This window comes from Microcaecilia unicolor, chromosome 2 (assembly GCF_901765095.1).
Source record: "Microcaecilia unicolor chromosome 2, aMicUni1.1, whole genome shotgun sequence".
Taxonomy (NCBI): Eukaryota; Metazoa; Chordata; class Amphibia; order Gymnophiona; family Siphonopidae; genus Microcaecilia; species Microcaecilia unicolor.
This window is the reverse complement of record NC_044032.1, coordinates 393,935,935-393,960,548: the sequence shown is the minus strand read 5'-3', so window position 1 is coordinate 393,960,548 and position 24,614 is coordinate 393,935,935. Positions and strand designations below refer to the sequence as shown.

General features: G+C 43.6%; 1 protein-coding gene across 4 annotated transcripts in view; it reads right to left on the bottom strand.

Moving 5' to 3' along the window:
- The window catches only part of CDS1 (CDP-diacylglycerol synthase 1), a 447,836-nt gene that overhangs the window by 84,154 nt on the left and 339,068 nt on the right, over nucleotides 1-24,614 (bottom strand). For 3 of the 4 annotated variants that reach the window (XM_030190592.1, XM_030190591.1, XM_030190589.1), the window contains one exon: nucleotides 10,997-11,116. In XM_030190592.1, the coding sequence (XP_030046452.1) occupies nucleotides 10,997-11,116 (120 nt within the window). The remainder of the gene's footprint in view (nucleotides 1-10,996; nucleotides 11,117-24,614) is intronic. The other variant, XM_030190590.1, reaches the window with a different exon arrangement.

Here is a 24,614-nt window from a genome sequence, read left to right as displayed (position 1 = left end):
TTTTATATGATTGTATTTATTGTTTTTATTTGTTGTGTTTTAGACTCCTGATGCAGGCACTTTGCTGAAACATGGTGCTGTGTAGAGTCTTTTTTTTTTTTTTTTTTTTTTAGTATTAAAGACTTTTACTTCATCATTATGTCTCCAGGGATTTTTGAGTCTTGTTGATCACACTACTCCCCCCCCCCCCTTTTTTTTTTTTTTTTTACTTTGTTTTTTTTGTAGCAGATCTTGTTTCTCCACCTTGGTGGTTTTTGGGTTGTAATTCCAATGAAAGCAATTGCTGTTTTTGAATCGTATTCTCTTTTGCTGTATAAGCTATTATTTCTCCCCTAATGTATGCTTTAAAAGCACCCCAGATAATATAATAGTCTGACATTTGTTTCAACATTAATAAAGTAGCCCTTTATCCAAATGTCAACTGATTTAAAAGAAATAAATCATTATTTAGCAAAGTTGTATTAAATCTCCATATCCTCGTCTTATTTGGTAAATCTAAACCCAGTGTTATTGAAATGCACGCATGATCCAATAGGTGATCTGGTTCACAGTAGTTTTTAGAGTGTAAGATAATGTATTGGATATTAACTAGTCTAGACTCATACAGTGGTGGAAATAAGTATTTGATCCCTTGCTGATTTTGTAAGTTTGCCCACTGACAAAGACATGAGCAGCCCATAATTGAAGGGTAGGTTATTGGTAACAGTGAGAGATAGCACATCACAAATTAAATCCGGAAAATCACATCGTGGAAAGTATATGAATTTATTTGCATTCTGCAGAGGGAAATAAGTATTTGATCCACCCACCAACCAGTAAGAGATCTGGCCCCTACAGACCAGGTAGATGCTCCAAATCAACTCGTTACCTGCATGACAGACAGCTGTCGGCAATGGTCACCTGTATGAAAGACACCTGTCCACAGACTCAGTGAATCAGTCAGACTCTAACCTCTACAAAATGGCCAAGAGCAAGGAGCTGTCTAAGGATGTCAGGGACAAGATCATACACCTGCACAAGGCTGGAATGGGCTACAAAACCATCAGTAAGACGCTGGGCGAGAAGGAGACAACTGTTGGTGCCATAGTAAGAAAATGGAAGAAGTACAAAATGACTGTCAATCGACAAAGATCTGGGGCTCCACGCAAAATCTCACCTCGTGGGGTATCCTTGATCATGAGGAAGGTTAGAAATCAGCCTACAACTACAAGGGGGGAACTTGTCAATGATCTCAAGGCAGCTGGGACCACTGTCACCACGAAAACCATTGGTAACACATTACGACATAACGGATTGCAATCCTGCAGTGCCCGCAAGGTCCCCCTGCTCCGGAAGGCACATGTGACGGCCCGTCTGAAGTTTGCCAGTGAACACCTGGATGATGCCGAGAGTGATTGGGAGAAGGTGCTGTGGTCAGATGAGACAAAAATTGAGCTCTTTGGCATGAACTCAACTCGCCGTGTTTGGAGGAAGAGAAATGCTGCCTATGACCCAAAGAACACCGTCCCCACTGTCAAGCATGGAGGTGGAAATGTTATGTTTTGGGGGTGTTTCTCTGCTAAGGGCACAGGACTACTTCACCGCATCAATGGGAGAATGGATGGGGCCATGTACCGTACAATTCTGAGTGACAACCTCCTTCCCTCCGCCAGGGCCTTAAAAATGGGTCGTGGCTGGGTCTTCCAGCACGACAATGACCCAAAACATACAGCCAAGGCAACAACGGAGTGGCTCAGGAAGAAGCACATTAGGGTCATGGAGTGGCCTAGCCAGTCACCAGACCTTAATCCCATTGAAAACTTATGGAGGGAGCTGAAGCTGCGAGTTGCCAAGCGACAGCCCAGAACTCTTAATGATTTAGAGATGATCTGCAAAGAGGAGTGGACCAAAATTCCTCCTGACATGTGTGCAAACCTCATCATCAACTACAGAAGACGTCTGACCGCTGTGCTTGCCAACAAGGGTTTTGCCACCAAGTATTAGGTCTTGTTTGCCAGAGGGATTAAATACTTATTTCCCTCTGCAGAATGCAAATAAATTCATATACTTTCCACAATGTGATTTTCCGGATTTAATTTGTGATGTGCTATCTCTCACTGTTACCAATAACCTACCCTTCAATTATGGGCTGCTCATGTCTTTGTCAGTGGGCAAACTTACAAAATCAGCAAGGGATCAAATACTTATTTCCACCACTGTATGAACTGTGTGGGCGACAATAAAAAGTAAAATCATAGATAGAGGGGTGCTGTAATCGCCATGCATCAATAAAGAATTATCATGCATTAGTTGATTGAGATCTGTAATGGAGCTATGAGATCTATATTTCACTAGCAATCTCCTATATCACAGGATGCAAAATCAAGTTCCAGTCACCCCCAGTTATAATATAATCTGTTTTAAACAATGGCAGCAGTAAGTTTTGATTGGAGTGATCTTCTACATTAGGTCTATAAACATTAACTAAAGCATATGGTTGGTGATATATTCTAAGGACCACAATGACTCATTTACCAAACATGTCTGAGTATTGATTAATTATGGTGTGATCAAAATGTTTTGACAATAAAATTGCAACTCCACAGTTTCCTTCTTTTGCTGCTGGATAAGTGCAGTCCTTAATCCAATTTCACTTCAATTTACAGAAATCCAATTGGTTTAGCCTAGTTTTCTGCAAATATATTTGCGACTAACTTTTAAAAATATATTAACAATTTTTTCCGCTTGATTAGATTATTTATACCCTTAGTATCTAAAAATATACGTTTATAGCCTCCCATAGTCTATATATTAAAGATGTGGTTTAATAACCTAAGGCTATTAACATATGACAGTCAAATATGATATCATGTACTGCATTGCCAAGATGTTTTTGCTTTTAAACAGACATAAATTCAAATATAGATGTATCTCTTGTCTGATCATCACTAATCCAGTTACCTAAACATACCCAAAATTCCCCACCCCCCACCAATCCCTTCCCCAGCAATATCCATAACCCACCCTTTAGCCACATAAAATTGACAGCTATGAAGAGCTATTGGATCAGTCCCCCAAACACAGCACTACATTGTAGGAAATATCCTATACATTATTGAAATATCAAATAATAGTGTGTATATGTGTGTGTGTATACATATATATACACAAACATATATATATATATATACATATACATATACACACACACATATACACACAAAACTCAATGATATCTTGTATCTTTATAAACAGAATATGTATATAAAAGTTTAAAGCTGTTTTAGGTGATCATCTGTAGCAAAGCTTCTTGTTCTTGAATGAAAGATTCCAAATATTTGGGATCAGTAACTGTTTTTGTTTTGTTGAGAGTAATCACTATCCTAGCAGGTACCAAAAGGCCAAACCTGGCCTCAATAGCTTTTAAACGTGGTCAAAGTAGCAGAAATTGATGCCAATGTTCGGCCGTAAATTTAGTGAAATCCGCCATCATATAAATATGCTGGCCTTTCTAGATAAGTTTTTTTTTTTATAACTCAACTTTATTGGCACAAAATCACAACATTAGAACATTGCTATAAGTGCAAAACATCTATCTGTACATATCACCAGTTCTGTTGTCAAGTCCCATTGTGACAATTTTTCCAAACATTTTCTCCCTCCCACATTCCCCCCCCCCTTCAGGAATTTAGTACTCTGCTCCGGGCCACTGGAGTTAATGTATCCCAAAATGGCGCCCAAGTTTTACAAAAATTATCTCCCTTCTTATCTGCCAAATCAACGACCGCTCTGTGCTCCAACAAGCACATGTGAATCATCGTGGATCTCCACTGTGCTATTGAGGGGTACTCAGTGCCAAGCCAGTGCTGCAATATCACCTTCTTCCCCATCAGGGTCGCTCGCTGTAGAAATGCTTTAATCCCTGGTTTTGATTGCCCTTGAATTTTGTACCCACCAAACAATTGTCCAGACGAGGGCACCCACTTCACTCCCCACATGACTGAGATCTGGTTCGCTATAGTCTGCCAGAAGGATTGAACACCGGAACAGGACCAAAACATGTGTCCCAAGTGTGCATCCCCTTTTCCACACCTGGGGCAACTGTCGGTTTCTCGCAATGTGGCTTTATGAGCCCACTTTGGTGAGATGTGGAGTCTCAGGACAAATTTATACTGTATTTCCCACCACCCCACATTCTCGGTCATTTTGTAGGTTCCAAAAAGGCAAGTGCGGAGCTGGTCCGGAGTAACTCGGACACCCAACTCCTCACTCCATTTCCGTGACACTTTCTCAAAGTCCTGAGGACTAGTATGTTCTCTAAGATGTGCGTGATAGTATTTTAAGGGGACCCGGGACTGCGCATCAAGCCCTAACATTGCATTGAAGCACTCCCAAGTGTCCAAACCCAAAGCTTCCTTGAGTAGGGAGTGAACATAGTGCCTCAGTTGTATATATGCGAAAGTGTCTCTCTTCTGTAATTTAAATTCCCTACAGAGATCCAGAAATGGTTTCATCTTACCCTGTTCTATCACCACTTGGCTCAAATACTGCACTCCCGCTGTCGCCCACTCTCGAAATATCGCAGAGGAGGACCCCACAGGAAACTCAGGGTTCCCTCTAATCAGCAGCAATGGAGACACCGATTTATTTAGAGTGAAAAATCTACAAAGCCACCTCCAGGTCTGTCTTAGGGGGCGAAATATCGGGGAGATCGGCCCCAAGCCTACTGTCTGGCCCACCGGGGAGTACAACCAACTAGAAAAGTGTATTGGCCCAAACCATTGCGTTTCATCCGCTACTTGGGAAAAAAATTGTTTGTTCTGGAACCAGTCAAAGATGTGTCGCATACTGCTGGCTACTGAAAAAAGGCAAATATCCAAAAGACCCAAACCTCCTTTATCACGCGGTAATATTGCCCTCTTAAATGGTAGCCTAGCTTTCTTCCCCTGCCACAAAAAATTATTTAACTGTTTCTGTAACCATTTCTCATCTTTATGTTGTAAATACAGGGGTAGAGTTTGGAATGTATATATCCACCGGGGAAATAAGACCATATTATATAGTGTCACTCTTCCCATTGCTGATACTGGGATTTCCTGCCAGCCCTGAAGAATGTTTGCTACTCGGTCCTTTAAATAATTCATATTTCTCTTGTATAGGGTATTCAAACCTGCAGGGATGTATAAACCTAGGTATCTCACTTCCTCCTGGACCCATTGCAGTGGGAACTCTCCCTCCCAATCGCGCCTGATCTCTGGCCTGGACGGTAATGCCGTGGATTTCTGAAGGTTTAGTGTGAACCCGGAGTATAGACCAAACTAGTCTATGGCTGATATTAACCTGGGGAATGAGTATTGCGGCTGTGTCAAGGTCAGAAACAGATCGTCCGTGAACGCCATTATCTTCACTTGATTAATCGGGAGCTGCACCCCATGTATGTCTATGTCCGCTGTCACTGTTCTTAACAAAGGCTCCAGGTACAACAGGAAGAGCAGGGGGGACAATGGGCACCCCTGTCTCATACCTGCCCGCACCCGGAACAGTGGGGACTTCAACTCATTTACTAGGAGTTTAGCTGTGGATTCCGTGTACAGCAAGTTAATCGCATCCAGGTACCACCCCTCCAGCCCCACATACTCAAGCACTTTAAACAAATACTTCCAGTGGACCTTGTCAAACGCCTTCTCTGCGTCCATGCTGACCAACAAGTCGATGTCTTTAGCTTGGCACTGAGCTATAGCTAGTAATACTTTTCTGACGTTTAACACTGAGTGCCGGTGTCTGACAAAGCCCACTTGGTGCTCTATCAGTGCTTTTATGAAGGGGGCTAACCGTTCTGCCAGAATTCTCACTAATATTTTGAGGTCGACATTAATTAGTGAGATAGGTCTATACGAGTCTACTCTGTCTATAGGTTTTCCCGGTTTGGGTATTAATGTTATCAGCGCTTCATTTTCTCCCGGTGTCAACCGCCCTCGTTCAATGACGGAGTCGTAATACTCCAACAGGGGCGCACAAACCTGGGACTGCAAGATTTTGTAATATTCAGCAGTAAAGCCATCGGGCCCAAGTGTGGAACCCAGCGGTAGGGCCTTTATCACCTTCTGAATTTCCTGTGCCTGCAGTGGTTCTGACATCCTTGCCCACTGCAGGAGTGAAAGGCGGGGAAGACCGGCATCGTCCAGTTAATCCTCCACTGGCAAATCAGTGAACTCCCCCTCTCCCACGTATACTTTAGAGAAATGGGAATGAAATGCATTGGCTATGTCCTCGGAGTTACATACCTGGGGTCCCCCCGGCATGCGAATCGATGTGATTAATTTTCTTTGAGTGCGCGCTCGTGTGAGCCGGGCTAACAATTTCCCCAGCTTATTCCCGAACCTCTGAAACTGCATACGTTTCGCCAGGAGCCGTTTCTGAGTTTGTTCATGGATTAATGCATTCAAGGCCACGCTTGCTGCCACCCAGGAGTCTCAATTTGCCACAGAAGGGCTCTGGACATATTTCCACTTTGCACTTAGTGCTCGCTCCAGATTTATTATACCTGCTGCTAACCTCTTGGCCCGGGCACTCATGTAAGCTATTGTTCCCCCCCGTAGTACCGCTTTAGAGGCCTCCCAAAACACTATGGGCGAATCACAGGAGTCTCTATTAAAGGTAACATACTATTCCCACTGTTCTGTTATATAGGCCACAAATTTAGATCTTTGTACAAAAAGGAAGGGAACCTCCCCGTGTGTCCTGACTCCCCCGGGTGTGTAAACATTAGGTTCACCCAAATCATGGAGTGGACCGAGATAGCTTCTGGGCCGATCTCCGCCTGACTGATCTGGAAAAACAATGATTGCTGTAGCAGTATGTAATCTAGTCGGGACCAGGACTGATGCACCCTTGATTGATGAGTGTAATCCACCGTGGACGGATGCAGTAAGCGCCACGGGTCCACCCGTCCCAGTGCCCGACACAGCCCCGGTAGTCCCCCTCCCTATCTGCGCCTCTCCCCCAGATCTGTCCACTGCAGGATCCATAACTTGATTAAAATCCCCCGCCCATATCCAAGGAGCATCTGAAAACTGTAATCCTAATGGAATCAGCTTTTGAAAAAACGACAGGGGGCAATTGTTTGGGCCATACACTGCGCACAGATAAAATCTCTGCCCACATATTCTCATATGTATCAATACCACCCTCCCCTCCTGGTCTTTGTAAATCAATTTGGAGGTGCAAAACAATTCCTTCTTAATCAGGATGGCCACTCCACTCCGCTTGGCACCTGAGGATGAATAAAATCACTCCCCTACCCATTGCTGTTTTAATTTTTCATGTTTCTGATCATTTAATTTGGTTTCCTGGAGGCATGCCACCGTGGCCCCATGCTGTTTCAATTGCATCAATATCTTGGACCGTTTTATCGGAGACGAAATTCCGGAAACGCTCCAAGATATTATCCTTACATCTAATTTATTCACCTGTCCATTTGGTTGAGACCCCTACCGATCTGATTCTCTCAATCATTTCCCGGGGAGCCCAGCCCTTCTCCCCGGTGAAGCTATGTTTCCAGTGGCTCTGCGCTGAGTTTTCCTTTACATACTAATTCCTATTCCTGAAGACCATCCCCCCCCCCCCTCCTCGGTCCCTCCCCCCTCCCCCCTCCAATCCGCTCGCCCCCTCCCTTCCTTGCCCTCCTCCTACTCCCTGCATCCCCTCATAATACATCCGTCCCATTGTTAAACGGGAATGGGTCACTTCCATGCTATCAGCCCCTACACCCTCTAATAACATCATACATTGTCACAAACCCTGTCTAGTTGAGGACCCCAGGGTCCCCGCTACCTTTGTGTTCATTCACATTTTGTCCATAAACTCTTGTAACTTCTTTCGATGCCACTGGCCGCTCCATAACCCCTCAGCGGTCTCCCCTGGTGCGCCGTTCTGATTGTTTTCCAAGCCCTGCATGAATGTTGCTGCTGCTGTCGCGCTATCAAACACTTTCCACGCTCCATTTTGTTGCACCTTCAAAATTGCTGGATAAAGCAAAATGAACTTGATGCGCCGCTCGTGCAACCGTTGGCATATGGGGTTAAACTTCTTCCTCCCCTCTTGTAAAGGGGCTGAAAAGTCTTGAAATATCCGAATGGTGTGGCCGTCTTAAGTAGTGGAGTCCCTCTTCAGTCGGTACCCTCGCAGAATTTCCACCTCATGGATGTAATTATGGACCTTCAAAATCACTGCTCGCGGGGACCGGTGGCCATCTTGCTGTCGGCCCACCCAATGTGCACGCTCCAGGCACAGCAGTCCCGCGCTGTCCAACAACGCAAACTCACATTTCAGCCATCTCTCTAGCTCTGATATCAAGATTCAGTCCCCAACTGACTCCAGTAAGTCGATAATTCGCCCGTCTAGACCTGTTTTCCAGGTCATTGATCTTGGATGTTAAGTGCTCGATGGTATCGGACAGTTGTTTAATCTGGCTTGTATTTGGGGCCTGCACATCTTCCAGTTCCGAGACGCGACGCTCAAGCTCACTCGTTTGCTGCGTTGTTTCGATCAGTAGCGATTGCAAATTTGCCACCTGGCTCGACAGATGCTCCAGCTTAGGGTCCAGCGCGAGCCCCACCACCTCTGTAAGCTGTTTAAGTTGTTCCGCGGTGAAGGGTGGGCCCATGCGCCTTGCCGGCTCCTCGTCTCCGCCGGACGCTCGCGGTTTGTCCTCGCCCCTTCTGGGCATGGTTTTCACCTGTGGCTCCATAAATTTGTCCATAACAGATCCCTGTTGCACCTCGTAAAGTTTGGTGAACCGTTTTCAGGTTTGATAATATTTAGCAAGTTAGGGCGTCGGGGCTTGAGAGAGCTGGAAAACGCGTCCTCTGCCCTCTAGTGCATCACATGACCCCCTCTCTAGATGTTTTTATATGATTTTCATTTTTTCCAATATCATGCTGACCTGTGGGAATCGTAAAATTTGTATAAGTAAAGGTTGTGGTTTAGTTGGGCCTGTTGGTGTAGTACGAGCAGGCACTCGATGGCCCTTTCTGTTTCAAAAGGGTGATTGAATTGTAGGTTTAAAACTTCTGGGATCCATTTCTCCACACATTTTACTGGACATTTTCCTTCCACACCTTCAAGTAATCCAAGAATTCTTATGTTATTTCAACAATTACGATTCTCCATGTCTTTCATCTGCATTTTTAGTGTTTGTAGACCCTTCCGGTCCGCACGCTGATTTGAAGATATTTTGTCTATAAGCATGGTTTTCATTTCAGCTTTACCAAGCTGCCTGTTGAGAGCTGCAATTTTAGAAGTTATGGTGGTAAGCTTGTTTTCTTATGGTTTATTAGATTTGATATATTGCCATGGTTAACTCACAGATCGCGAGGGGGCAAGGGGGAAAACTAGACACGGAAAACAGAGGAAAGGGAAGGAAAAAATACATAGAGATGAGAGTGGACTGCCTCCAGGACAAAATCTAGGGTGGGGCAAATGCCTTTAATATCATTCTTGCTTTCAGTTAGTAATTCAGAAATGTGTTGTAACTGCATAGCTACTTCCACTATGTTGTTATCAACAGTGTGACTTGTGGCTGGTTTAGGAGAAGGCGGATCGTATTTTGGTCGTTTGCTGGTAGTTTGAAGAGCAAAGGATGCCTCTATCTTGGTTTGTCTTTGGTTAGACATGTTAAGCAATTACGTATATAAAAATGTGTTTCTTTTAATGCCATTTTGCGCTTTAAATTGTGCTGTATTCCAGCAGCTAAGTGTTCACGCTTTCCCCCAGCTGACTGGTTGTCCGGTCCCTAATCTGTTCTCTGCTATCCCACATTGATTTGTTGTTGAAAAAAACCCTCCTCCTTGCTGAAAAAGCCCTTGAAAGCTCCCCCCAGCCAATTGGCTGTCTACTTGTTTCTCTGTCTCTCTAAGCTGTTCTTTGCTCTCGGACAAGTTTTGTTATTGAAAAATGCAAGCATAGTGCTCGTCCCATTAGTTGCCCTCACACAACAGCTCCAGACCTGCTGGAAAATTTTGCACGTTAAAAGGTAGGAGATATTCACTTTAATACTATTGAGCTCATTGTAATACATTTGCAATGGATTATCGCTAGCAGCTACGGCAAATGGTTAAAACCACGTAGAACCATTTGTGAATTAGACACTAAATAATGTTTGCTTTAGACTGGCTCCAACCGGTCTAAATCAAATGTTGCAAGCAGGGGCGTAGCCAGACCTCGCTGGGAGGGGGGGAGAGCCCGAGGTGGGGGGCACTGTTTAGCCATCCCCCCACCGTGGCCCCCCCCAGCCGCCGCAGCTGCCACATTGGACCCCCTGCCGCCACCAACCCCCACCCGCCGTCGCCTCCCCCAACCGCCGCAGCCACATTGGACCCCCCCTCCCGCCACCAACCCTCCCCAGCCGCCGCATCAGATACCTCGTTTGCTGCAGCCGAAGAGAGTCTTCTTTAGCTCAGCGCCGGAGTAGCGCCTTCGTTCAAGGAAGTTCCTGCTGTGATCAGCTGTTTCTGACGCCTTACGTGCAGGATGTAAGGTGTCAGAAACAGCTGATCACAGCAGGAACTTCCTTGAATGAAGGTGCTACTCTGGCGCTGAGCTAAAGAAGACTCTCTTCGGCTGCAGCAAACAAGGTATCTGATGCGGCGGGGCGGGCGGCAGCGACGGGGGAGGGTAGGTGGCAGGAGGGGGGGTTCAGGGGATTGTCGCCAGGGGGGGCCAGGGCCAAATCTACGGGAACCCAGGCCCCCTCAGGCCCCACGTAGCTACGCCACTGGTTGCAAGTACTGTATGCTTTAATACTACAAAACAGCAATTTTAAGATCAGGATACATCAAAGAAACATTTAAAGTATGAGCTAGGGATCAATGAACACTGCTTGTGTCACAAATGTGAATAAACTGAGATAAATAGCTTAAAGGTAACTGGGGTAAAGGACAGGCACTGAAGTAGAAATGAAGATGATTGTCTTATAGGGTAATACAAACTACTATAAAAGTGAAATCATCGTGCATACCTTAATTTTGAAAGCTCTTTTGAATCCACTTGCAAAAAAACCTCCAAATGGTCCAATCAATGATGCAAATGTCGAGAGGGCAATGCTGTGTATCTGGAACGGGTACAAACTCACAGTTTTCTACAAGAGAAGCATATATTTCAACTATGTGTTTCACTGATTTTACTGTATTTCATTTCCAGAGTGCATAACTATACAAAATCAATAATAGGCTTTTTTTTAAAGCAATATACAAGCCTGCTCTATGAAACTTTTTCATGCATCTATGCTGTAAGTTGTTCAAAATTATTCAAAACAAGTCTGGAAATGTATTATAATATGGAAAAACTGCATTATGATCCAGCAAGACGGTTGCATCAACATATTCTTTGTGTTAGCACCCAGTTCCTGCATGTTCCACAGGGTCTGTCACTTGGTATCCCAATACACACCTTATCAGGGGCATAGCCAGACTCCGGCGGAAGGGGGGCCCAGAGCCCGAGGTGAGGGAGCACATTTTAGCCCCCCCCCCCAGGACGCCGACCCCCCCCATTGCCGACCTTCACCCCCCGCCATTGCTGACCCCGCCACCAACTTTGCCCCCCCCCCCCCCGCCAATGACCCTCTCGACCCCCCTCCCGCCACCAACCCGCCATCACCTACCTTTGCTGGCGGGAGACCCCAACCCCCGCCAGCCGAGGTCCTCTTCTTCCCGCGCAAGGCTTCCTTCTGTTTCTGACTTCCTGCACATACAACTTGTAGGACGTTAGACTCACAGAACGAAGACTACTATGTTACTAACTACCTTTCTCCATTGAGAATACTGACCATTCAATCCTACTCTCTGCTTCCTATCTTTCAACCAGCTCTTAATCCATAGTAATACCCTACCTCCGATCCCATGACTCTCCAGTTTCCTCTGGTCTTTCATGAGGCACTTTTGTCAAACACCTTCTGAAAATCCAGATACACAATATCCACCAGCTCCCCACTGTCCACATGTTCACCCCCTCAAAAAAATGCAGTAGATCGGTGAGGCAAGACTTCCCTTCACTAAATCCATGCTGTCTCATCAGCCCATGTTTTTGTATGTGCTCTGTAATTTTATTCTTAATAGCAGCCTCTACCATTTTGCCCGGTACCGACGCCAGACTCACCGGTCTATAATTTCCCAGATCTCCTCTGGAACCTTTTTTAAAAATCGGCGTAACATTGGCTACCCTCCCAGTCTTCCAGTACTACACCTGATTTTAGGGATAGATTGCATATTACTAATAGTAGCTCTACAAGTTCATTTTTCAGTTCTATTAATACTCTGGGATGAATACCATCTGGTCCTCGTGATTTACTACTCTTCAGTTTGCAGAACTGACCCATTACATCCTTCAAGTTTACAGAGAATTCATTTAGTTTCTCCGACTTGCCTGCTTCAAATACCCTTTCCGGCACCGGTGTTCCTCCCAAATCCTCCTAGGTGAAGACCAAAGCAAAGAATTCATTTAATTTTTCCGCTATGGCTTTGTCTTCCCTGATTGCCCCTTTAACACCACTTTCGTCCAATGGCCCAATCGATTCTTTAGCCGGCTTCCTGCTTTTAATGTATCAAAAAAATTTTTACTATGTATTTTCGCTTCTAACGCTAACTTTTTTTCAAAGCCCTTTTTAGCCCTCCTTATCTCCACTTTGCATTTGGCTCGGCATTCCTTATGTTTTCTCTTATTATTATCAGTTGGGTTCTCTTCTCCAATTTTTGAAGGATTGTTTTTTTGGCTCTAATGGCTTCCTTTACATTACTGTTTAGCCACGCTGGCTGACGTTTGGTCTTTTTTCCTTTTTTTTTCTAATACACGGAATATATTTGTCCTGTACCTCTAGGATGGTGTTTTTGAACAGCATCCACGCCTGTTTTTACCCTGCGAGCTGCTCCTTTCAGTCTTTTTTTCACTGTTTTTCTCATTTTATCGTAATCACCTTTTCTAAAGTTAAATGCTAGTGTATTTGATTTCCTAAGTTCACTTCCTTCAATGCCAATTTCAAAACTGATCATATTATGATCACTGTTATCAAGTGGCCCTCACACCATTACCCCTCGCACTAGATCATGAGCTCCACTAAGGACTACGTCTACTATTTTTCCTTCTCTTGTCGGCTCCTAAACCAGCTGTTCCATGAAGCTGTCCTTGATTTCATCAAGAAATTTTATCTCCCTAGCGTGTACCGATGTTACATGTACATCGTTTTCAGGTACTTGCAGTAAAGAGAAAAGGGACAGGGCAAGGGGAAGCAGTAGGCAGGAAGGTGTGCTCAGATTTCTTCCTACTGGTTGGGCCACTTGGTTTACTTCTCTAAGGCATCCCTCTCATGAAAGCAGTGATCAAGATTAGTGCACTGGTACTGAAGCTCTGATGAGTGAGAAATAGGGCTCAAAGAGTGTGAGAGTGAGAGAGCTTTCAAGTGAGCGTGGCACACTCCTAATGAGTAAGATTTGGCACCTCTGTATAAAGTCTTCTGCAAAGCTGTCTCCATCAGGGCAGACTAGCTCATAACCTCATTACCACTGATTGTAATATGCTGTGTCTCAGGCTTAGATTATATGCAAACCCCTTTTCTGAATCATGCCCCAGAAAACCGTGCGCAGACATTACGCTAACCATGCCCCACCGTCTGCGCTAGCTTTCTGCATTGTCCACAGAACTTTCCCAGTAACTGCTACATTGAAGGGCTCCCTTGATGCCTTCTGAGATTATTACTCCTCAATCTTTTCTAATTGTTATGTAAGCCACATTGAACCTGAATTCAACTCGGGCTAATGCGGGATATAAATGTCAATAATAATAATAATAATAATACATTAACCCAGTTTATATCCGGATAATTGAAATCACCCATTGTTATTACATTGCCCATTTTATTTGCTTCCCTAATTTCCTTTGACATTGCTGCGTCTGTCTGCTCGTCCTGGCCAGGCGGATGGTAGTACACTCCTATCACCATTTTCCCCCCTTTTCACGTGGAATTTTGATCCACAAAGATTCCAATAGGGGTTTTGTATCCTGCAATATCTGCAGCCTATCTGAGCCAATGTTCTCATTAATATACAGTGCTACCCCTCCTCCAATCCTATCTACCCTATCGCTACGATATAATTTGTAGCCCGGTATGACTGTATCTCACTGATTATCTTCTTTTCACCAGGTCTCAGAGATGCCTATAATATCCAATTTTTCCCTTGTGTGCAATGTATTCCAGCTCTCCCATCTTATGTCTCAGACTGCTTGCATTTCTGTATAGACATTTCAATGCATTCTTGTTGCTCAGTTTTATATCACGTTTAATACATGGCATTATTAATATGTTATCTTCTTTTTTTTTTTTTTTTTTTTATTTTATTTATGAATTTTAACAAGTTTATTACAAGAACACTTGTAAATGAAAAAATGGAGGAAAATATACATAACTTTCATAGGAAAATCAAAATATAAGGAAATTACTTAATCTCATCCATTTCAAGTCCACAATATGGAGAAAAAAAACAAGGTACAATTCCAGGAAAGATTGTTTCATTAATACAAGATCAGGAAAAAAGGAAGAGAACCTAACATGCCTGTTTTAGTCCTTTTACGGAGTAGATGTAGACAGAGCCTGCAATTGCTGACTAGAACTAGCTGCAAACTTAGAATCAAGAAATTTATTCAACTGAGATGCATCATAAAAAATGTATTTGACTGAGTTAACTTTAATCACGCATTTACATGGAAAGTTTAACCAGAATAGTCCTCCTAACTGTAGAACCCTTGGACGAAGTTTCAGGAACGCTTGACGTCTCCTTTGTGTTACTCTAGCAATATCCGGGAAAATTCTAATTTTATTATTCATAAAGAGATCATCTCTATGACGGAAAAATTGTTTAAGAACCCAATCACGGTCGGGTTCTAACACAAAGGAGACAATCAATGTTGCAGGAATCGTTGTCATTTCTTCTTTTTGAAGTTCTTGCGTTAAATTCAGCATATCAAATGAAGCTTCAGGTTGTTCTTGTTGGTCCACTACCCCCTTTTGTTTCTCGATTTTGTATGGAGGCAAGTAATAAATTTTAGAAATCGGAGGGTATGCCTGTTCAGGAATCTTTAGTATTTCTGCTAAATATTTTTTAAACATTATAAGTGGAGCCATTTGAATAGTTTTTGGAAAATTAATCAACCTAAGAGTTTTAGCTCTTAGTTGATTTTCCAAATTTTCAGTCTTTTGATGTAGAATGATATTCTCTTTTATCAAATTTGATTGTATTTGTTGAGAAGTTTTTAAAGCTTCATTACATGAAATTAAAGTTTTTTCAGTGTTACTCATTCTAGTTTCTAGAGCTTCAATTTTTTCCAAGGGCAACTGAGTTACTTGTAGCACCCGAGATATCTTCTGTGTAAAAGAGTTCTCAAGTCCTACCAAGGCTTCCCAAATCGAGTCAAGAGTAATATTCCCAGGTTTAATAGGCAAAAATGACTTACTGGGTGTAGTAAACTCAGTCAAAACTTTCTTCATTGTCTGCTCCTGGGTCCCAGTCAGCAATTCGCTGACTCTTGTTCCTCCGACTTCCACAACCGGTAGTTCCTGGTCTGCTGCAGTTCCCTCAGCTGAATACACTTCCAGGTCAGAGACACTGAGTGCTTCCTGCCCCTGCTGCAGACCCCTTGCCGGCATCATCGGAGGGCTCCGCTGTTCGGGGCGATATATGTTATCTTCTGTCTGGTTATTACTAATTTTACTTAAAGCCATCTGATCCTCTACGGTCTCTTTGACATCCTTATTTACAGGGAACTTTTTCTTCCCTGTTTGGGTGATATCCTCAAAAGATACCTTATCCTGAACCATGCGCTTTTGAGCAACTGTCAGCCTTCCCCCTGTTTCTAGTTTAAAAGCTGTTCTAGTTCCTTTTTAAATGTGGACGCAAGCAGCCTGGTCCCACCCTGGTTAAGGTGAAGCTCATCAGATCGGAACATGCTCTCCCTTCCCCAGAATGCTACCCAGTTCCTGACAAATCCAAAACCCTCATCCCTGCACCATCGTCTCTACCACACATTGAGACTCCGGATCTCTGCCTGCCGCTTGGGCCCTGCGCATGGAACAGGTATTTCAGAAAATGCTACCCTAGAGGATCTGGATTTGAGCTTCCTTCCTAAAAGCCTAAATTTGGCTTCCAGAACCTCTCTCCCTCATTTTCCTATGTCGTTGGTACCCATGTGTACCAAGACGGACGGCTCCTACCCAGCACTATCTAAAATCTTGTCTAGGTGCTGCGTGAGGTCTGCCACCTTCGCACCAGGCAGGCAAGTCACCAGTCGATCCTCACATCCACCAGCCAACCAGCTATCTACATGTCTAATGATTGAGTTTCCAACTACAACAGTGGTCCTATCTTTTCCCCTGTGGGCTGTAATTGGAGACATATCATCGGTGTGAGAGGATAATACATCCTCTGGTGGTCAGGTCCTGGGTACAGGAGTACTTTCTACTTCACCAGGGCAATGCTCTCCTTCTAGGAGACCTCTCTCCTCCAAAGTAGCACAGGGGCTACCCAGCTGGAGGTGGGACCTCTCTACAACATCCCTGTAGGTCTCATCTATATACTGTTCTATCTCCCTCATCTCTACCAAGTCTTGTCCTCTAGCCTCAAGAGAACGGACCTGCTCTCTGAGAGCTAGGAGTTCTTTGCACCGGGCACACACATATGACTTCACACCAACTGGGAGATAATCATACATGTGACACAGTGCAAAAGACTGGGTAGCACCCCTCTTGCTGCTGGACTACTGACTCCATCTCATTAATATATGAGTATTTCAATATATTAAAACAAGCTACAAAATTAAGGATGTTGGATAGACAAAGTGTCTTTAGGATTTTAATATGATGTATTTTGTTGTTTTGTGATTACTGTTTGGATATACTGAATGTACTGAGACTTTGTGGGAGCAGCACTTGCTTATTACCTTAATTAGAACCCTGATTATAAATGAAGAGCTTCCCCAGGGGTGGGCAGAGCAAACCAGATCCCTGATAGAATCCTATCTGCTAAGGTACGTTACTCAGAGAACTCCTTCCAGTCAGCCCAGCCCCCAAACATAGGAATCCCAGTTTCAGAGAAAAAGAACAAAGTACCCAGCAAAAATAGAGCACAAATTGCAGTTTTTAGGCAATAGGATGACAGAAAGGTTTAAAGAGGACACACCCTAGTATAACAGCATTTTTTTTCTTTTTTAAGTTTAGACAGATGAATTATAGATTCAGAAAAGATTTTAGATCACTGGCAGCTTTTGCCAACAAACAAACCAAACCAGCTCAGAAATCCTCTGCTCAGCCCACAGGTCCTCCTCACCCATCCGCAGTTCTGACGAGAACTGCTGTGACGAACGACCATCAGAATCTGACAATGGCACTACGCGCTCACATCGACTAAGACGGTTGCCGATAAGAAGCGCGTGAACCGAACGGCCCACCCAAGCTGAACTACCTCAACATGATCAAAAACTGTCTCGTCCAGTAATATAACTATCTCCTTAATACCTACCTCAAACCATGGATTCAACACTCAAAATTATGGAGTCTCTGTGCCCTGGAGCTATACTTCTAAACATCTATGAGCAAATACCGCTATCTAGTCAACAGAAATCCCCGCCAAGAAAGCAACTCAGGGGCATCCCGATGTGTCACAGCCCACTCCAATAGCACTGTCTATTATAGTGAAAGCTATTGACAGGAGACAATTCAAAGAAGAACCCACCCCCCCCCCCCCCCCCACCATTGAACACGGTCTACTAGCAGACCAACTGGATTGCTACCAAAATGAATGCCGTCAAATCACTCCTAATAATCTACTCCTTATCACTGATCCAGCTAACGCTAACCACCCCACCCGCAGAAAACAACATAATTCCCATACTACACAATAACCAAAAACTGACCAGACACTCCACACCTCACCAAACCAATAATATCCAAAATATAAGAAGAATACCAACATGTGGACATCATCATCAAAACGGAAAGAAAGGTCATAAACACACACAAAGACGCGACAATTAACGAAAATCCACACACCACCAAACACAGAAGCCCCATACCAAACAATTCAAGTGTGTTACATCAACGCCAGATCCGTTGTAAACAAAGCAATTACAGTAACAGACTGGATTACGTCAGAAAACCTTGATCTAATTTTCATCAACGAAACCTGGACCCACAATCAAAGCGACCCCATAATCCTTGACTTCTGCCCCCCCAGGATACAAAATCACTCACTGCACCAGAAAGGAAAAGAGAGGCGGAGGTATAGCGCTAATCTACCGATCCCACTTTACCACCGATACCACTGCCGAGCCCATAACAACTCAACTTGAAATTGCCTCAATGAGAATCCACAACAAATCCCTGCTTGATCACCTGAACTGTGCCTTGTTTTACAGACCACCAGGTAACTGGAACGAAAGCCAGTCAAACTTCATGGACTTCATCTCAAACATTTGTGCAACCAATTCTAACATACTAGTTTTAGGAGACATCAACCTTCACCTAGAAGACCCTAACTCCACCAACACACGCGAATGTAAGGAATTCCTTCACTCATGGGATCTCAAATGGCCACACATGCAAGCAACTCACGTTAAAGGGCACACACTTGACCTCATCTCATATAAATTGTCCACAGACCAAAACCTGATAACAACGGATACTAAATGGTCAGAAACACCTTGGACTGATCACTATAAACTAAACCTATCCCTAAATTGGAGGAAAAAGGGCTCATACCGTATACAAGAACATACAACCTACACCACAAGAGTCCAAACAGACTCGAATACATTCTGGCAACAGATATACAACAACCAATGGACAATACAAACGGACTCCACACACTATCTTTCTGAATGGGATAAAAGATGCACAATCATATTAGACGAAATAGCACCCTTACGAACAAGAACATCACAAAGACATAATTCAATAACATGGTTCAATGACGAACTGAAAAAACTAAAAACACAAACCAGGAAGCTTGAACGATCATGGAAAAAAAAAAAAAAAAAGACGATCACACACTTAACCCCTGGAAGCAAATACAAAGGAAATACAAATACGCAATAAGACAGACCAAAAGGTCATATTATAAAACTAAAATAGGACCAGATCACAAGGACACTAAGAAACTATACCAACTTGTACATAAACTACTAGACACTACCTCAGTCACCACAACTAGCTCAAACATCCCATCGGCAGACAAACTTGCCAAATACTTTTTTTTTTTGTTACATTTATACCCCGCGCTCTCCCACTCATGGCAGGCTAAATGCGGCTTACATGGGGCAATGGAGGGTTAAGTGACTTGCCCAGAGTCACAAGGAGCTGCCTGTGCTTGAAGTGGGAATCGAACTCAGTTCCTCAGTTCCCCAGGACCAAAGCCAACCACCCTAACCACTAGGCCACTCCTCCACTATGAAAAAATTGTAAAGCTATGCAACAATCTTCCTCAGAACACCATTGATATCGAAAATTCATCAACGGCCTGGATCCAACCTTAGGAGAATACCCAGCGGACCGAGCTGGTCAAAATTTGCTCTCCTCATAACAGAAACAATTGCCCAAGCGATTAATAGACTCTCCAACACTCACTGCAAATTGGACACCTGCCCCAGCTACCTAATAAAATCCGCCCCCGATCACTTCACAACAGACCTCACAAGCTTCATGCTCCAACAAGGTCTCTTCCCTAAGGAAAATGGCAACATCCTACTCACCCCCATACCAAAAGATACCAACCCCCCCCCCCCCCCCCCCAAATTAACTCACCAATTACCACCCAGTAGCATCTATCCCACTAGCAGTCAAAGTGATGGAAAGCATGATAACCAAACAACTCACCGATTATATACACAAATTCTCAATACTACATGAATCACAATCAGGATTCCGCCCCAGCATCGAAACAGTACTAACCATCCTCCTGGCCAAATTCAAGCAAGAAAAGCAATAGGTAAAAACATACTCCTCCTCCAATTCGACATGTCCAGTGCATTTGACATGGTAAACCATAATATACTACTACTAGACTACTTCGGGATTGGTGGAAATATACTTAGCTGGATCAAGGGTTTCCTAACCACCAGAACATACCAAGTGAAATCAAATTGAAACATATCATCACCGTGGAAAGCAAGTGAAATCAAATTGAAACATATCATCACCGTGGAAAGCAGACTGCGGAGTACCTCAAGGATCACCACTGTCACCGATCCTTTTCAACCTAATGATGACCCCATTAGCCAAGTCCTTATCCACCTAAGGCCTCAACCCACACATCTATGCAGAAGACGTTATAATATACATTCCTTTCAAACATGATCTGACAGAAATTACCAATGAAATCAAGCTCAGCTTGAATATCATGAACTCTTGGGCAAATACATTCCAACTAAAACTCAATACAGAAAAAAACACACTGTGTCATCCTCTCATCCCAATACAATATGAACATACCCACAATCTTAGATACCCCAGATTACACCTTCTCTATCTCGGACATCTTGAAAATCCTCGGTGTTACAATCGACTGTCACCTTACACTTGAGAGCCAAGTCAACCCTACAATCAAGAAAATGTTCCACTCAATATGGAAACTCAACCTGAAACCATTCTTCCTGAAGGCAACAATCCGCAATCTGATACAATCAATGGTACTAAGCCATGCTGACTACTGCAATGGAATCTATGTGGGCTGCAAAGAGCAACTCAAAGAAACTTCAGACCGCTCAAAACACAGCAGCCAGGCTAATATTTGGAAAATCGAGATACGAAAGCACCAAACCCCTTTGAGAAAAACTGCACTGGCTCCCAATCAAAAAAGGATTGCATTCAAAATCTGCACCCTAGTCCACAAAATCCTCTATGGCGAAGCCCAGGGATATATGACTGACCTCACAGACCTACCAACCAGAAACACAATCCGATCAACACGAACATACTTAAACCATCATTACCCTAGCTGCAAAGGACTCAAGTACAAATCAACTTACGCATCCAGCTTCTCCTATATAAGCACACAATTGTGAAATGCACTACCAAAAGCCGTGAAAACAAGATACAACCACCTCAACTTCCATAAATCACTAAAGACCAACCTGTTTGAAAAGGCATACCCTACCGACCCAACCTAAGTGCCCGAATTAGGCAATACAGCGAAACCAAAGCACGTAATGAACAATATAACTCCTCTTCTCTACGACTCCCTAATGTGTCCGTAACACATGAACCTTATTCGACCATAACATCACTTTGTATTTGTTTCATCACCGGAGTTGGCTAACGGCCTCCACGGTGCTATGTAAGCCACATTGAGCCTGCAAATAGGTGGGAAAAAATTGGGATACAAATGTAACAAAATAAATAAATAAACGTTGCAATTAAAGATTTGGATACAAAAATATAGTCTAATCTTGAACAGTCCTGAAACAACAAAATGAAAACTCTCCTTAGGATGAAGTAACATCCAAGAGTCCACTAAACTCCATGTTTCCAAAAGATGATTTAACACAGTAGTTTCCCAAACCTGGTCCTGGAGGCACCCCAGCCTGTCAGGTTTTCAGAATACCCACTGCCTCCACTGCATGCAAATCTCTCATGAATATTTATTGTGGATATACTGAAAACCTGATAGGCTGGGGTGCCTACAGGACCAGTTTTGGGAACCACTGATTTAACGCCATTGTTGATTTTAATGTTTTCGGTCAAGTACAATATCAAGGGGTAGGTTCATATCACCTGCCATTATAACCAAGTCAGATCCTGTGGGTTTAATTTGGGTGTTCAAATGTTGAAAAAGCGAAGGCTGATCTGTATTTGGTGCATAAACAATTAGTAGAAATATTGTTTGATGGCCAATTTTAATTTTTAATAGCCATCGTCCTTCTGTAAAAATGACTCAAAAAAAGACTATCTGCAGCTTGCTGTAAAGACCTAGCTTTCATCGTTCAAGACAGCACTCTTTCATTACTCAACGGGGCCCATATGTTTCACCCCCACCTGGGCTTCTTCAGGAGCAAAACATACCATCCCAAACCTCACCCTCATAACCAAAGAGAAGAATGGACATAGGAGAGCAACAAAGGACTAACAATCTCTAACTGTTAAGGACCCAGATAAAAACAGTACATTTCAAAGAGAAGAAATGCATAAAGTCACCATTATCAAGGATTCCTGATCTATATATATTTTTCCAGATCTGTTGGATCATTATATGACTTTGTGCTGTTTCTGTGAGTAACTTTCATAATGGCAGGTGCAAATAGCCCAAATTTCACATCTAACCTTTTCTTTAGCTGTGATCAAAAAATACACAGGAAAGCAAGACTGGCTCCAATAAAAATATTTTAAATAACTTGCTCACTGAGCTTTGTTCCTATATGGCCATTCAGCAGTCACGCCTGAGCGTCCCCCCACCAATACCATTCATTTTCTAATTAAAGATCCTCTGTGTTCATCCCAGGCCTTTTTGAATTCTGTCACCGTTTTTTTCTCTACCACCTCCCTCGGGAAGACATTCCAGTCAACCACACTTTCTGTGAAAAAGGATTTCCTGACATTACTCCTAAGTCTACCACCTCGCAACCTCAATTTATGTCCTCTAGTTTCACCATTTTCCCTTCTCTGGAAAATGTGTGTTTCTATATTAATAACTTTCAAGTATTCTCCACCGCTAACTCCAGGCTTCATTCCTTTTCCCTCACGGCACCTTATGCCTGGAATAGACTTCCTGAACCTGTGCGTCTAGCTCCATCTCTACCCGTTTCAAATATATGCTGAAAACCCACCTTTTCACTGCTGCTTTTAGCTCCTAGCCACTACTCAATTGCCCTCCCCTTGTCCCTTTTTCCTTCTCACCCATTACTTCCCTCACCTGTAACTGTCTTGTCTGTCTGTATTATTTAGATTGTAAGCTCTTTTGAGCAGGGACTGTCTCTTTGTATCAGGTGTTCAGTGCTGCATGCGTCTGGTAGCGCTATACAAATGCTAATAATAATAATATTTAAATGTCTGTATCATATCTCCCATGTCCCTACTCTCCTCTAGGAAATACATATTCAGGTCTTCCAGTCTCTTCTCACATGTCTTTTGGTGCAAGCTCCATATCATTTTTGTAGCCTTCTTCAGGACCAATTTAAGGCTTTTTACATCCTTAGCAAGATATGGCCTCCAAAGCTGAACACAATATTCCAAGTGGGGTCTTACCAACAACTTCTACAGGGGCATCAACACCTCCTTTCTTCTGCTGGTTACACCCTTCTCTATACAGTCTAGATTCCTTCTGGCTACGGCCACCGCCTTGTCATACTTTCATCACCTTCAGATCTTCTGATACTATCACCCTGAGGTGCCTCTCCTTGTCTGTGCATATCAGCTTCTCACCTCCTAGCACATACGGCTCCCTTGGATTTCTACTCCCTAAGTGCATCACTTTGCACATCTTTGCATTGAATTTTAATTGCCAAACAGACTATTCTTCTAACTTTTGCAGATCCTTTTTCATGTTTTCTATTCCCACCAGGGTGTCAACTCTATTACTAATCTTAGAATCACCAACAAAAAGACAATCCTTACCATCTAAAGTGAAGATACTTACCTGTAGCAGGTATTCTCCAAGGACAGCAGGCTGATTGTTCTCACATGTGGGTCGACATCTGCGTCGGTCCGGAAACCTGCGTTTTGCAAGAGCAAAATATAAAAAAGTTTTGCCAGAGTCTTTTGGCGTGTGTGCAGCGCGCATGCGTGGACTGCTTTCCCGCCCGCCGCACAAGCGCGTCTCCTCAGTTAAATCAAAAAGAAAAAAAAACAACATATAACAACTTCAAAGGGGAGGGAGGGAGGGTTTGTGAGAACAATCAGCCTGCTGTCCTCGGAGAATACCTGCTACAGGTAAGTATCTTCGCTTTCTCTGAAGACAAGCACGTTGCTTGTTCTCACATGTGGGGTATCCTTAGCATCCACGCTCACTCAAAACAATGAACATTGGTCAACAGGGCCTTGCAACGGTGAGGACATAACATAGGTTAAACTGAAACTATATACAGCTAGCTGAGAGTGCAGACTGGAACAGAACAAACAGGTCCTAGGGGGGTGGAGTTGGATTCTAAACCCCAAACAGATTCTGCAGCACTGACTGCCCAAACCGACTGTTGCGTCGGGTATCCTGCTGAAGGCAGTAGTGAGGTGAATTGTGTGCTATGATGACCACGTGGCAGCCTTGCAAATCTCTTCAATGGAGGCTGACTTTAGGTGAGCCACCGACGCAGCCATGGATCTAACATAATGAGCCGTGACATGGCCCTCCAGAGTCAGCCCAGCTTGGGCATAAGTGAAGGAAATGCAATCTGCTAGCCAATTGGAGATTGTGCGTTTTCTGATGGCAACTCCCCTCCTGTTGGGATCGAAAGAAACAATTGGGTGGACTGTCTGAAGGGCTTTGTCCACTCCATGTAAAAGGCCAATGCTCTCTTGCAGTCCAAGGTGTGCAAACTGCTTTCGCCAGGGTGAGCATGAAGACGGGGAAAAAATATTGGCAAGACAATTGACTGGTTCAGCTGGAACTCAGACA